A 15,128-nucleotide genomic window follows, 5' to 3' on the forward strand; every position below is an offset into this window, starting at 1 on the left:
AATAATAACAGTGTTGATGATATAAATGTAAATAATAATTTTGATGACATAAATGTAAATAATAATAATGATGATGATATAAATGTAAATAATAATTTTGATATAAATATAAATAATAATTTTGGTGATATAAATGTAAATAATTATTTTGATGATATAAATGTAAATAATAATGTTGGTGATATAAATGTAAATAATAATTTTGATTATATAAATGTAAATAATAATTTTATGATATAAATGTAAATAATAATTTTGGTGATATAAATGTAAATAATAATAATTTTGATTATATAAATGTAAATACAAATTTTGGTTATATAAATGTAAATAATAATTATGTTGATATAAATGTAAATAATAATTTTGATGACATAAATGTAAATCATAATCATGATGATATATGTGTAAATAATAATTTTGATGACATAAATGTAAATAATAATGTTGATGATATAAATGTAAATAATTTTGATGACATAAATGTAAATAATAATGTTGATGATATAAATGCAAATAATAATAATGATGATATAAATGTAAATAATAATTTTGATATAAATATAAATAATAATTTTGGTGATATAAATGCAAATAATTATTTTGATGATATAAATGTAAATAATAATGTTGGTGATATAAATGTAAATAATAATTTTGATTATATAAATGTAAATAATAATTTTATGATATAAATGTAAATAATAATTTTGGTGATATAAATGTAAATAATAATAATTTTGATGATATAAATGTAAATACTAATTTTGGTTATATAAATGTAAATAATAATTATGTTGATGATATAAATGTAAATAATAATTTTGATGACATAAATGTAAATCATAATCATGATGATATAAGTGTAAATAATAATTTTGATGACATAAATGTAAATAATAATGTTGATGATGTAAATGTAAATAATAATTTTGATGACATAAATGTAAATAATAATGTTGATATAAATGTAAGTAATAATTTTGATGACATAAATGCAAACAATAATGTTGATGATATAATTGTAAATAATAATAATGTTGATGAAGGTAAATAATAATAATGTTGATGATATAAATAATAATAATGTTGATGAAGGTAAATAATAATAATGTTGATGATATAAATGTAAATAATAATAATGTTGATGAAGGTAAATAATAATAATGTTGATGTAAATAATAATAATGTTGATGAAGGTAAATAATAATAATTTTGATGATTAGTGAATGAGACGAGTGATCCTGTGTTCAGTGACCTGGTGCACACCACCGTGAGTCTGCGTAACGCCAAGCTGTCTGCAGGGAAGAAGACCCACAGTGATGTCCAACCGGAGACCTGCTCAGACACGTCAAGGGCTGGTGTGTCCACCAGGCTGGACTGTGGAGACCATGTCCATGCAGGTAGGTGTAGAACGTAGACCAGCGATGCAGAGATAGGGATCAAATGACAGAAGTCGATTGTAGCTCTGGTAGACTCCGCTCTTGTGCCTGGGACTTGGACTTCTGTGGCTGATGAGACCATACGCGGTTCATGAGACCGATACGCGATTCTTGGGACCGTAACGCGATTCATGAGACGGATACCCGATTCATGAGATGGATACGCGATTCTTGAGACCGTAACGCGAGTCATGAGACCGATAACCGATTCATGAGACCAATACGCAATTCTTGAGACCGTAACGCGATTTATGAGGCCGATACGCGATTCATGAGACCGATCCCTGATCCAGCAGGTGGGTCCTATAATGGTCTTATGGTGACCAGTTGCTTGGTCTTTGCTCCAAACCTTTAAACCTGGATTGTTTGGTCTGTCAGCAGGTCTGATGCAAAAGGAGTGTCGTTCTGGATGAAGGCGTTCTTGTAAATGTTGTTTCTGGCCCTGGGGGGCAGTGGCGTTCTGGATGAATGAGACCATACGCGGTTCATGAGACCGTTAGGCGATTCATGAGGCTGATACACGATTAATGAGACGGATACACGATTCATGAGACCGATACGCGATTCTTGGGACCGTAACGCGATTCATGAGACCGATACCCGATTCATGAGACCGATAAGCGATTCTTGAGACCGTAACGCGAGTCATGAGACCGATAACCGATTCATGAGACCAATACGCAATTCTTGAGACCGTAACGCGATTTATGAGGCCGATACACGATTCATGAGACCTATACGCGATTCATGAGACCGATCCCTGATCCAGCAGGTGGGTCCTATAATGGTCTTATGGTGACCAGTTGCTTGGTCTTTGCTCCAAACCTTTAAACCTGGATTGTTTGGTCTGTCAGCAGGTCTGATGCAAAAGGAGTGTCGTTCTGGATGAAGGCGTTCTTGTAAATGTTGTTTCTGGCCCTGGGGGGCAGTGGCGTTCTGGATGAATGAGACCATACGCGGTTCATGAGACCGTTAGGCGATTCATGAGGCTGATACACGATTAATGAGACGGATACACGATTCATGAGACCGATACGCGATTCTTGGGACCGTAACGCGATTCATGAGACCGATACCCGATTCATGAGACCGATAAGCGATTCTTGAGACCGTAACGCGAGTCATGAGACCGATAACCGATTCATGAGACCAATACGCAATTCTTGAGACCGTAACGCGATTTATGAGGCCGATACACGATTCATGAGACCTATACGCGATTCATGAGACCGATCCCTGATCCAGCAGGTGGGTCCTATAATGGTCTTATGGTGACCAGTTGCTTGGTCTTTGCTCCAAACCTTTAAACCTGGATTGTTTGGTCTGTCAGCAGGTCTGATGCAAAATGAGTGGCGTTCTGGATGAATGAGTTCTTGTAAATGTTGTTTCTGGCCATTTGGGTGTGGGGCAGTGGGCTTCTGGATGGTTGTGCCTGATGGCAGGAGCATGAAGGAGTGGTCCGGGGGTGGGAGGGGTCCTCACTTATGAGGGTGGTCTTCTTTCCCACTGAGCTCCTGAACTGTTCAGTCAGAGGAAGTTGGGTTCTTCTGGTTATTTTCCTGGCCCGATTAATATGCGGGAGGCTTTTATTTTGGTGGTGAGAGAGGAAGTTGAACCAGGAAGAGATGTTATAGATCCCTAAACAAGTGGTAGAATATATTTCTTTATATTACAAGTCCTCCGGTTCCCTGAGCAGATGTTGTGCCTTTTTGTAGACTGAGTCAGCATGTCATGAGAAGTGTCCATCTGCATCCCAAGAACTTCAAACTCTGGTCCTTGTATGCTCAGCACTTGGAAGTTAAAGTTAAAGTACCAATGATTGTCACACACACACACACACACTAGGTGTGGTGAAATGTGTCCTCTGCATTTGACCCATCCCCTTGTTCACCCCCTGGAAAGTGAGGGGAGCAGTGAGCATTTTGGTGATTTAATCCCCAATTCCAACCCTTGATGCTGAGTGCCAAGCAGGGAGGTGATGGGTCCCATTTTTATAGTCTTTGGTATGACTCGGCCGGGGTTTGAACTCACAACCTACTGATCTCAGGGCGGACACTCTAACCACTAGGCCACTGAGTAGGTTGGAACAGAGCACAGCAGCCACGGTGCTGGGGTGGAGGATGTTTGACAGGCGCCGTTGGGATTTGAAGGAATGATGGTGGATTCTTTCCACCGGTTGGGGACCTTCAGGAGGTTCTGAAGAAGCCTGGTTAGCAGACCGCCAAGATGGCTTGATCCTTCCTTGAGCACCCTGCCTCCAAGCCTATCAGGGCCAAGGCTTTGTGCAGGTATGGAGGTAACCAGCCGCTGATGGATGGTGAGAGCTTGGAGGGGGGAGTTCCAGGGGTCCAGTTAGTTGGTGTGTTGCTGTTGTTGTGCCAGGGAGGTGTGGGGTCTGAACGGGTCATCCCTGCTGGTTTGGAAGCTCTTGCCATCATGATGTTTCGACCCCGCCCTGCCTCTAACATTTCCTCAACGCTGTCCTCAGACTTCATTTTAGCAAGACTAGCCTTCCTCCTGAGATCCTTCTGCAGCTCCCTCAGCCTGACTGTGGCACCTTGTAGAAAAGTCTTTTTCTTTTGGACATGCTTTCATGTCCTTGGTCAGCCACTTTTGGTTATTTGGATGAAGTTTAGTGATTAGGAACTATATTTTCATTGCAGCAGGCTGACTTTGTGGTCAGACATACCCAGAGGTGGGCGTGGTTTGGAAACATGTGCTCCAGGTATATTTCCACAACTAAGATCCTTGCTGAACTTGTGACATATTGCTCCAGGGGAGGAAAATGTGGATATGTTTCACACCTGTTGAAATCCCCCAGTAGGAATACTGCTTTGTTGTCATTTCCAATGATGTGCTCGGCTGCTGGTAGACTCCGCTCTTGTGCCTGGGACTTGGACTTCTGTGGCTGATGAGACCATACGCGGTTCATGAGACCGATACGTGATTCTGGGACATAGACTAAAATGACAGTGATCTGTGACACATTTTCAGACAGCCATGTCTCTGTAAAGCAAAAGGTACTGGCTCGTTGATAATCCAGATCGGACTTGATCTTGGTGCAAAGTTCATCAGTCTAATCGAACATTTGACAGGAGGATGGCAGGTGAAGGCAGCCGGCTGCCTCTTCTTCTCGTATCCCTTCTCTAGAACCTCTTTTCCTTGGCCATCGCTTCCGCTTGTGACCCCGAAGTACCTCCAGAGGTATGTTGTAAGGGGGGAGAAATGACTTGGCTGGGTCCAAGTGGAGGTTGTGTGGCTCTAACAGAAAATTCCGGGAGTAGGTGAGTCCTCTGGGAGTGGCGGTAAATGGCTGCATTGATTGCAAACAATGTCCGTTTACGGGACATGGACTGGTGATTGTGAGCGACACGCAACAACACACTATTGACATCCACATACTATTGGATCTAAAAACAAGTAAAAGAAACATACCAAAAACACTTTTAAAACCACACGTACACAAGAGCCGTGTCAGGAGTTGCCTTCCCTGTGGAACGGCGCCCCCCTGTTTGAGGGAAGGGAGTTCCAGAGGCGAGGTGCAGAGCGGCTGAAGGCTCTTAACCCCATGGTGGACAGGTGGGCTGAGGGGACAGACAGGTTGATGGAGGAGGGAGACCTGAGTTGGAATATTGATGTGTCGGAAGTTAAACAGGTATGGCAGGGCGAGATTATGGATAGCTTTGCCCCTGTTTTAGAGGAAGGGAGTTCCAGAGGCAAGGTCCGGAGCGGCTGAAGGCTCTTAACCCTATGGTGGACAGGCGGGCTGAGGGGACAGTCAGGTTGATGGAGGAGGAAGACCTGAGGGATGGAGTTGGAATATTGATGTGTCGGAAGTTAAACAGGTATGGCAGGGCGAGGTTATGGATAGCTTTTCCCCTGTTTTAGGGGAAGGGAGTTCCAGAGGCGAGGTGCGGAGCGGCTGAAGGCTCTTAACCCCATGGTGGACAGGCGGGCTGAGGGGACAGTCAGGTTGATGGAGGAGGAAGACCTGAGGGATGGAGTTGGAATATTGATGTGTCGGAAGTTAAACAGGTATGGCAGGGTGAGGTTATGGATAGCTTTGCCCCTGTTTTAGGGGAAGGGAGTTCCAGAGGCGAGGTGCGGAGCGGCTGAAGGCTCTTAACCCCATGGTGGACAGGCGGGCTGGGGGGACAGTCAGGTTGATGGAGGAGGAAGACCTGAGGGATGGAGTTGGAATATTGATGTGTCGGAAGTTAAACAGGTATGGCAGGGTGAGGTTATGGATAGCTTTGCCCCTGTTTTAGGGGAAGGGAGTTCCAGAGGCGAGGTGCGGAGCGGCTGAAGGCTCTTAACCCCATGGTGGACAGGCGGGCTGGGGGGACAGTCTGGTTGATGGAGTTGGAATATTGATGTGTCTGAGGTCAGACAGGTATGGCAGGGCAAGGTTATGGATAGCTTTGATCGTTTGGAGAAGAATCTTGGAGTTGATGCGGTGTTTGATGGGAAGCCAGTGGAGTTGGTGAAGAACTGATGACAGGAGTTCTGGTGATTCTACAGGCAGCAGCGTTCTGGACTAGTTGGACTTCATGGAGGAGTTTGTGGGGGAGACCAAAGAGTAGGGGGTTGCAACAATCTAGACGGAAAGTGACGAGAGAGTGGACCAGGATTGCAGAACTATTGGGAGTGAGTGAAGGGCGGAGATGGTTGATATTATGGAGGTAGAAATAGGCGGGTCGGATGGTGTTACAAATGTGGAAATAGGCGGGTTGGATGGTGTTACGGAGGTGGAAATAGGCGGGTCGGATGGTGTTCCGGAGGTGGAAATAGGCGGTTCGGATCGTGTTACGGAGATGGAAATAGGCGGGGTCAATGGTCTTACGGAGGTGGATATGAAATAACAGAGTGCTGTCGAGGACCACACCCAGACTCCTAACATGGAAGTAGTGGGAGACCAGGGAGTTGTTTATGGTGATGTTGAAACTGGGGTGCTTAGAGAGTGTGGACTTAGAACCAATGAGGTATCTCTGTTTTATCGCTCTTCATTTGAAGGAAATTACTGGTGAAGCAGGATTCCATTTCCTGTTAGCAGGCACAAAGAAAGGAGGGAGAGAAAGTGGAAAGGGTTTGGAGGAAATATAGAGCTGGGTATGGTCCGTGTAACAAATGTATGTTATGTTCACGGATGATCCGACCAAGTGGAAGCAGGTAGATGATGAAAGGTATAGGGCCGAGGACAGACCCTTGGGGTACACCACAAGAGAGGGGGGGATGAATGATTTTAACTGGATGAACTGAGTACGGTCAGAAAGATGGGAGTGAAACCAGGCTAGGGGTGTGGCAGAGAAACCGATGGAGGCTCGTCGGGGAAGGAGGGTGGACTGATATGTGGTGTCAGATGCAGCGCTCAGATCAAGGATGATGAGGATGGACAGGAGTCCTGGGTCAGCAGCCAACAGAAGGTCATTTGTGATTTCGAGAAGAGTTGATTCTGTGCTGTGGTGGGGGCAAAAACCGTACTGGAACTGTCCATGAAGGTTATTGCTGAAGAGGTGGGCATGGATCTGTAAAGCGACAGGATTTTGAGACAAATGGCAGGTTGGAGATAAGACGTGGATTGTTGAAGATTTTTGGGGTCTGAACCAGGTATCTTTAGGATTGGTGTCGCCATATCGGTTTTAAAAGATAACGGGACCGAACCAGAGGTGAGGGAGGAATGGGTGATTGCAGACTTCAAGGGGAGAGCAGAGGGGAGGGATGCCATTACCAGGGAGGAGGGCAAGGGGTCAAGTCGGCAGGTGGATGGCACGGATTTCTGGATGAAGGGAGATGGAAGCAGGAGAGGGGTGCAGAAAAGGGAGGGTGATGGAAGCAGGAGAGGGGTGCAGAAAAGGGAGGGTGATGGAAGCAGGAGAGGGGTGCAGAAAAGGGAGGGTGATGGAAGCAGGAGAGGGGTGCAGAAAAGGGAGGGTGATGGAAGCAGGAGAGGGGTGCAGAAAAGGGAGGGTGATGGAAGCAGGAGAGGGGTGCAGAAAAGGGAGGGTGATGGAAGCAGGAGAGGGGGTGCAGAAAAGGGAGGGTGATGGAAGCAGGAGAGGGGTGCAGAAAAGGGAGGGTGATGGAAGCAGGAGAGGGGTGCAGAAAAGGGAGGGTGAGGAACAAGAAGGGATGGACAACTGGACATTAGAGGGGTCATGTGTATATATGTATGTATGTATATATATATATATATGTGTGTGTGTGTGTGTATGGAGGTGTAAATCATGGAAGGTGTACCTAATGAAGCGGCTGTAATGATGACGTCATGAACTGTTGCCAGGTGTTGCTAGGAGACACAAGACCACACAGACTGATGAAGACCTGCCTCTTCCTCCTCCATCGCTTGATGGCGGCGACCAAGCGGTGCTGGCAGACAGCAGGTGTGTAGCACAGGTAGACAGACAGCAGGTCTGTCTACCTGCATATATATATATATATATATATATATATATATATATATATATATATATATATATATATATATATATATATATATATATATATATATATATATATATATATATATATATATATATATATATACACAGTCGCGATCAAAAGTTGTAAAGAACATCATGTCATGGCTGTCTTGAGTTTCCAATCATTTCTACAACTCTTATTTTTTGTGATTGGAGCACATACTTGTTGGTCACAAAAAACTCCACTGTGTAGGAATGGAAGCGACATGAAGGCGTCAGTTTCTTTTACGTATCGTAATCCACAGGAAGATTTTGTCTTGACCCAAGATCTACAAAGCGGAGAGGAAGCAGGGCCTGACTACCCTCCAGGCACCTTTTCTTTGAACTGTTTTACGACCTTTTCTTTGAACTGTTTTACGGCCTTTTCTTCGAACTGTTTTTAATCAAAGGCGATGGCTGTTTACGACCCCCCTCCCTTAGAAACAGCCGTCGCCATGTAATCAGGGAAAGTCCAAATAAAAGAGGAGGCGTACAATCTTTCGTCAGAGCGTGGGACGACACTGTCCAAGGGCACAGTGTCTACGCGTTTCTCCTCTTTGAGCCAAATTGAATTCTGTCTCTGTTTAATTCCTTGCTTCTTGTCTTGTTTAATAGATGTCGTCAGTGTTTGAACCTGACAGACGGTAGACATGGTGTTCCTGGGATTAAAGGCCTCACCTTTTCTCCTCCAAACATATTGCTGGGTATTGTGGCCAAACAGTTACATTTTTGTTTCATCTGACATCACATGGACAAAGATAAGACCTTCTGGAGGAAAGTTCTGTGGTCAGATGAAACAAAAACGGAGCTGTTTGGCCACAATACCAACAAGTATGTGCTCCAATCACTCTATCACAACAACGTTGTCAGAATAAATGTATCGAAGTTATCACAAAACTTTGTGTTGCTATGAGTTCCCGGCGAGCAGACAAAAGCTGTCTTTGATCTTACCAAGCAAAAGGCTTATTAAAACACTGTGTAGGAATGGAAGCGACATGAAGGCGTCAGTTTCTTTTATGTATTGTAATCCACAGGAAGATTTTGTCTTGACCCAAGATCTACAAAGTGGAGAGGAAGCAGGGCCTGACTCCCCTCCAGGCACCTTTTCTTTGAACCGTTTTACGACCTTTTCCTTGAACTGTTTTACGACCTTTTCTTTGCACTGTTTTTAATCAAAGGCGATGGCTGTTTACGACCCCCCCTCCCTTAGAAACAGCCGTCGCCATGTAATCAAATAAAAGGGGGGGCGTACAATCTTTCGTCAGAGCGTGGGACGACACTGTCCAAGGGCACAGTGTCTACGCGTTTCTCTCCCCATTGAGCCAAATTGAATTCTGTCTCTTGTTTAATTCCTTGCTTCTTGTCTTGTTTAATAGATGTCGTCAGTGTTTGAACCTGACAGACGGTAGGCGTGGTGTTCCTGGGATTCAGTAGACCCATAATAAATTCATAAAAGAAGCAAACTTCATGAATGTTTTTTGTGAGCAACAAGTATGTGCTCCAATCACTACATCACAACAAAATAAGAGTTGTAGAAATGATTGGAAACGCAAGACAGCCATGACATGATGTTCTTTACACGTGTATGTACACTTTTGACCGCGACTATTTATATATGCACACACCAGACGTTCGGACACCATTGTTCTAGAAGCTTCTTTTTGTTTGCAGGACGGTCGGTCAGCAGGAAGAAGTCGGCAAAGTCCCGTCTGAGTTGGAAGAATCTTCCCCACTGCTCAACACCCGAGTAAGTGGCCCCAGCGCACTGTGTTGCCATGACGACCGCTCCGTCCTCCTGGTCTGCAGGTGGAGGAGCTGCAGGTGAGCAAGCAGAGGTTGGAGCAGGAAGTGCAGAGGCTGACCTCTAAGCACCAGGAAGTGAGTCAGCAACTGGCACACAAGGACGCCATCTTGTGTCAGATGGAGCTGGACAAGCAGCAGGTGGAGAACATGGCCTGGATGAAGTTGTCTGCTTCCAAAGTAAACACCACTACTTCCTAGTACGCTAGTTGTATGTACTTGGTGCTTACCTAGTATGCTAGTTGTATGTACTTGGTGCTTACCTAGTACTCTACTTGTATGTACTACATGCTTCCAAGTAAGCACCACTACTTCCTAGTACTCTACTTGTATGTACTACATGCTTCCAGGTAAGCACCACTACTACCAAGTACCATCTTTTCTTACCTCAATGATTTGTATTTCTCTACAGGAAGTCATTCTTCGGCAACAGGAAGTCATGAAAGATCTGCACGATAACTTGACCCTACTGAAAGAGGTAAACTGTTTTGGTCTTTCCTTCACTCTGAATCACCTCACACTCTCGTTATGTTCATAGTTCACCTCACACTCTCGTTATGTTCATAGTTCATCTCACACTCTCGTTATGTTCATAGTTCACCTCACACTCTCGTTATGTTCATAGTTCACCTCACACTCTCGTTATGTTCATAGTTCACCTCACACTCTCGTTATGTTCATAGTTCATCTCACACTCTCGTTATGTTCATAGTTCACCTCACACTCTCGTTATGTTCATAGTTCACCTCACACTCTCGTTATGTTCATAGTTCACCTCACACTCTCGTTATGTTCATAGTTCACCTCACACTCTCGTTATGTTCATAGTTCACCTCACACTCTCGTTATGTTCATAGTTCACCTCACACTCTCGTTATGTTCATAGTTCACCTCACACTCTCGTTATGTTCATAGTTCATCTGCACTATCTGGCATGAAAAAACGTGTCATGTTGTTTGGGAGGAGTAATCCCTGAATGATGTCTGGCAGGAGAAGATGTTGTTTACAGAAGAAGCTGTGAGGGAGCAGCTGGTGCAGGTGGAAGGTGAAGATGACAACACTTTCCTGGAGGAGAGAAGTGGTGTGCGGGACAACTTGGACAAGATGGTGACAGGTGATACACCTCAAACTATGAAGGGTTTTATTGGATATATATTATTATTATTATCATTATTATTATGGGTATATATTATTATTATTATTATCATATTTGTACACCTTTCACAAGATATACTGCAGTATGACAACTTCAAAATGTACTAATACATGACTTTCTTTGGAGGTCTTTCTCTGATCAATAAGTTGATGTTTAGTCAGTCTAGAGGTCTCACTCTGATCAATACATTGATATTTAGTCAGACTTTAGAGGTCTCACTCTGATCGATAAGTTGATGTTTATTCAGACTTTAGAGGTCTCTCTGTGATCGATAAGTTGATGTTTAGTCAGACTTTAGAGGTCTCTCTCTGATCGATAAGTTGATGTTTAGTCAGACTTTAGAGGTCTCACTCTGATCGATAAGTTGATGTTTAGTCAGACTTTAGAGGTCTCACTCTGATTGACAAGTTGATGTTCATTTAGACTTTAGAGGTGTGACTTCTGGTCAGTGAGTTGATGCTTAGTCAGACTTTAGAAGTGTCACTCTGATCGACAAGTTGAAGTTTAGTCAGACTTTAGAGGTGTGACTCAGATCAGTAAAATGATGTTTAGTCAGACTTTAGAGGTCTCACTCTGATCAATAAGTTGATGTTTAGTCAGACTTTGGAAGTCACTCCAATCGATAAGTTGATGTTTAGTCAGACCTTAGAGGTCTCAGTTTCATCGATAAGTTGATGTTCGTTTAGACTTTAGAGGTGTGACTCTGATCAGTAAGTTGATTGTTAGTCATTCTTTAGAGGTCTCACTCTGATCGACAAGTTGATGTTTAGTCAGACTTTAGAGGTGTGACTCTGATCAGTAAGTTGATGCTTAGTCAGACTTTAGAGGTCTCACTCTGATCGAAAAGTTGATGTTTAGTCAGACTTTAGAGGTGTGACTCTGATTAGTTGATGTTTAGACGGACTTTAGAGGTCTCACTCTGATCGATAGGTTGATGTTTAGTCAGACTTCAGAGGTCTCACTCTGATCGATAAATTGCTGTTTTGACATACTTTAGCGGTGTCGCTCTGATCGATAAGTTGATGTTTAGTCAGACTGTAGAGGTCTCTCTCTGATCGATAAGTTGATGTTTAGTCAGACTTTAGAGGTCTCATTCTGATCGAAAAGTTGATGTTTAGTCAGACTTTAGAGGTGTGACTCTGATTAGTTGATGTTTAGACGGACTTTAGAGGTCTCACTCTGATCGATAGGTTGATGTTTAGTCAGACTTTAGAGGTCTCACTCTGATCGATAAATTGCTTTTTTGACATACTTTAGCGGTGTCGCTCTGATCGATAAGTTGATGTTTAGTCAGACTTTAGAGGTCTCACTCTGATCGATAAGTTGATGTTTAGTCAGACTTTAGAGGTCTCACTCTGATCGATAAGCTGATGTTTAGTCAGACTCTAGAGGTCTCACTCTGATCGATACATTGATATTTAGTCAGACTCTAGAGGTCTCACTCTGATCGATACATTGATATTTAGTCAGACTTTAGAGGTCTCACTCTGATCGATAAGTTGATATTTAGTCAGACTTTAGGGGTCTCACTCTGATCGATAAGTTGATGTTTAGTCAGACTTTAGAGGTCTCACTCTGATCGATAAGTTGATGTTTAGTCAGACTTTAGAGGTCTCACTCTGATCGATAAGTTGATGTTTAGTCAGACTCTAGAGGTCTCACTCTGATCGATACATTGATATTTAGTCAGACTCTAGAGGTCTCACTCTGATCGATACATTGATATTTAGTCAGACTTTAGAGGTCTCACTCTGATCGATAAGTTGATATTTAGTCAGACTTTAGGGGTCTCACTCTGATCGATAAGTTGATGTTTAGTCAGACTTTAGAGGTCTCACTCTGATCGATAAGTTGATGTTTAGTCAGACTTTAGAGGGTTCACGCTGATCGATAAGTTGATGTTTAGTCAGACTTTAGAGGTCTCTCTCTGATCGATAAGTTGTTGTTTAGTCAGACTTTAGAGGTCTCTCTCTGATCGATAAGTTGTTGTTTAGTCAGACTTTAGAGGTCTCACTCTGATCGATAAGTTATTGTTTAGTCAGACTTTAGAGGTCTCTGTCTGATCGATAAGTTGTTGTTTAGTCAGACTTTAGAGGTCTCACTCTGATCGATAAGTTGATGTTTAGTCAGACTTTAGAGGTCTCACTCTGATTGATAAGTTGATGTTTAGTCAGACTTTAGAGGTCTCACTCTGATCGATAAGTTGATGTTTAGTCAGACTTCAGAGGTCTCACTCTGATCGATAAGTTGATGTTTAGTCAGACTTTAGAGGTCTCACTCTGATCGATAAGTTGATGTTTAGTCAGACTTTAGAGGTCTCACTCTGATCGATAAGTTGATGTTTAGTCAGACTTTAGAGGTCTCACTCTGATCGATAAGTTGATGTTTAGTCAGACTTTAGAGGTCTCACTCTGATCGATAAGTTGATGTTTAGTCAGACTTTAGAGGTCTCACTCTGATCAGTAAGTTGATGTTTAGTCAGACTTTAGAGGTCTCACTCTGATCAGTAAGTTGATGTTTAGTCAGACTTTAGAGGTCTCACTCTGATCGATAAGTTGATGTTTAGTCAGACTTTAGAGGTCTCACTCTGATCAATACATTTATGTTTAGTCAGACTTTAAAGGTCTCACTCTGATCGATAAATTGCTGTTTTGACATACTTTAGCGGTGTCGCTCTGATCGATAAGTTGATGTTTAGTCAGACTTTAGAGGTCTCACTCTGATCGATAAGTTGATGTTTAGTCAGACTTTAGAGGTCTCACTCTGATCGATAGGTTGATGTTTAGTCAGACATTAGAGGGATCACGCTGATCGATAAGTTGATGTTTAGTCAGACTTTAGAGGGATCACGCTGATCGATAAGTTGATGTTTAGTCAGACTTTAGAGGTCTCACTCTGATCGATAAGTTGATGTTTAGTCAGACTTTAGAGGTCTCACTCTGATCAGTAAGTTGATGTTTAGTCAGACTCTAGAGGTCTCACTCTGATCAATATAGTTGTTTAGTCAGACTTTAGAGGTCTCACTCTGATGAATATAGTTGTTTAGTCAGACTTTAGAGGTCTCACTCTGATCAGTAAGTTCATGTTTAGTCAGACTCTAGAGGTCTCACTCTGATCGATATAGTTGTTTAGTCAGACTTTAGAGGTCTCACTCTGATCGATAAGTTGATGTTTAGTTAGACTTTAGAGGTCTCACTCTGATCAGTAAGTTGATGTTTAGTCGACTTTAGAGGTCTCACTCTGATCAGTAAGTTGATGTTTAGGCAGACTTTAGAGGTCTCACTCTGATCAGTAAGTTGATGTTTAGTCGACTTTAGAGGTCTCACTCTGATCAGTAAGTTGATGTTTAGTCAGACTTTAGAGGTCTCACTCTGATCAGTAAGTTGATGTTTAGGCCAAAATTTGGTGCTGGAGTTGGAGGCCATGCGATCCCAAGATGGCGACTGTGGAAGTCCTTCCAGTGTGGACGATGTGATGAAGAGTGAGGATGAGGAGAGGGATCAGGACCAGCAGGAGACAGAATGTTCCAGAAGTTTCACCTCCAGTCCACTTCAGGGCAAAAAGGCCAAGTTCGTACTTGCAGCAACGTTCAACTGTGATCAAAAGTGATGCTTCTGGTGTGTCTCCAACCAACTTGTCTAATAAACGTCCTCCATTAGAACCCACGTGTCTCACTAAAAACCTTGTTAGCGCCCCCCTCTGGGCGGAACCTTTTATCCCAAGAGGCTGAACAAGACAGTTTTGTCCCAACAGAACTATTCATCCATCCATGTTCTACCACTTGTCCCTCTCGGGGTGGCAAGGGGGCTGGAGCCTATCCCAGTTGCACTGGGGCAGAAGGCGGTGTACACCCTGAGACCTCAGCCTGCATGGTGAAGCTGGTGTTGTTGTGGCTTTGTGCAGGATGTGCCGGTCCTACTTTCTGGCTTTCCTTGCCAGGGAGAGGGTAGCTGCATCCCGTCGGAGACTGGCTGGAGCGATTCCTGCCAGGTAGGACACGGGGGTTGGTTTTATGCAACCGGTTCTTATCCAGAGGGCGCTGTTGATGACAGCATCAACCTTGTCGAGTGTGGACTTCTGCTCCAGACGGGTGCGCGGTATTCAGCTACAGGTAGGACCAAGGCTTGCGTTGATATGCGTGGGGTCTGGGGGTAAGCTCCCCAAGTTGAACCTGCCAGGCAGCGGATTAGTGAGACCCTTCACTTTATTCAGGTGTTGCTCATGCCGAGGTACCTGGGGGAACTCAAGGCGGTTCTTGTCGACATGCACGTC

At 43.4% G+C, this 15,128-nt stretch overlaps 1 protein-coding gene across 1 annotated transcript in view; it reads left to right on the forward strand.

Annotated features, from left to right (window-relative positions):
• Window positions 1-14,501, forward strand: part of LOC133644287 (uncharacterized) — a 23,788-nt gene extending 9,287 nt beyond the window's left edge. The window contains exons 3-9 of the mRNA XM_062038658.1: window positions 1,255-1,403; window positions 7,723-7,822; window positions 9,572-9,647; window positions 9,707-9,880; window positions 10,113-10,178; window positions 10,691-10,814; window positions 14,251-14,501. Coding sequence (XP_061894642.1) covers window positions 1,255-1,403; window positions 7,723-7,822; window positions 9,572-9,647; window positions 9,707-9,880; window positions 10,113-10,178; window positions 10,691-10,814; window positions 14,251-14,465 — 904 coding nt within the window. The 3' untranslated portion in view covers window positions 14,466-14,501. The remainder of the gene's footprint in view (window positions 1-1,254; window positions 1,404-7,722; window positions 7,823-9,571; window positions 9,648-9,706; window positions 9,881-10,112; window positions 10,179-10,690; window positions 10,815-14,250) is intronic.
• The last annotated feature ends 627 nt before the right edge of the window (window positions 14,502-15,128 follow it).

This window comes from Entelurus aequoreus, linkage group LG27 (genome assembly GCF_033978785.1).
Source record: "Entelurus aequoreus isolate RoL-2023_Sb linkage group LG27, RoL_Eaeq_v1.1, whole genome shotgun sequence".
Lineage (NCBI taxonomy): Eukaryota > Metazoa > Chordata > Actinopteri > Syngnathiformes > Syngnathidae > Entelurus > Entelurus aequoreus.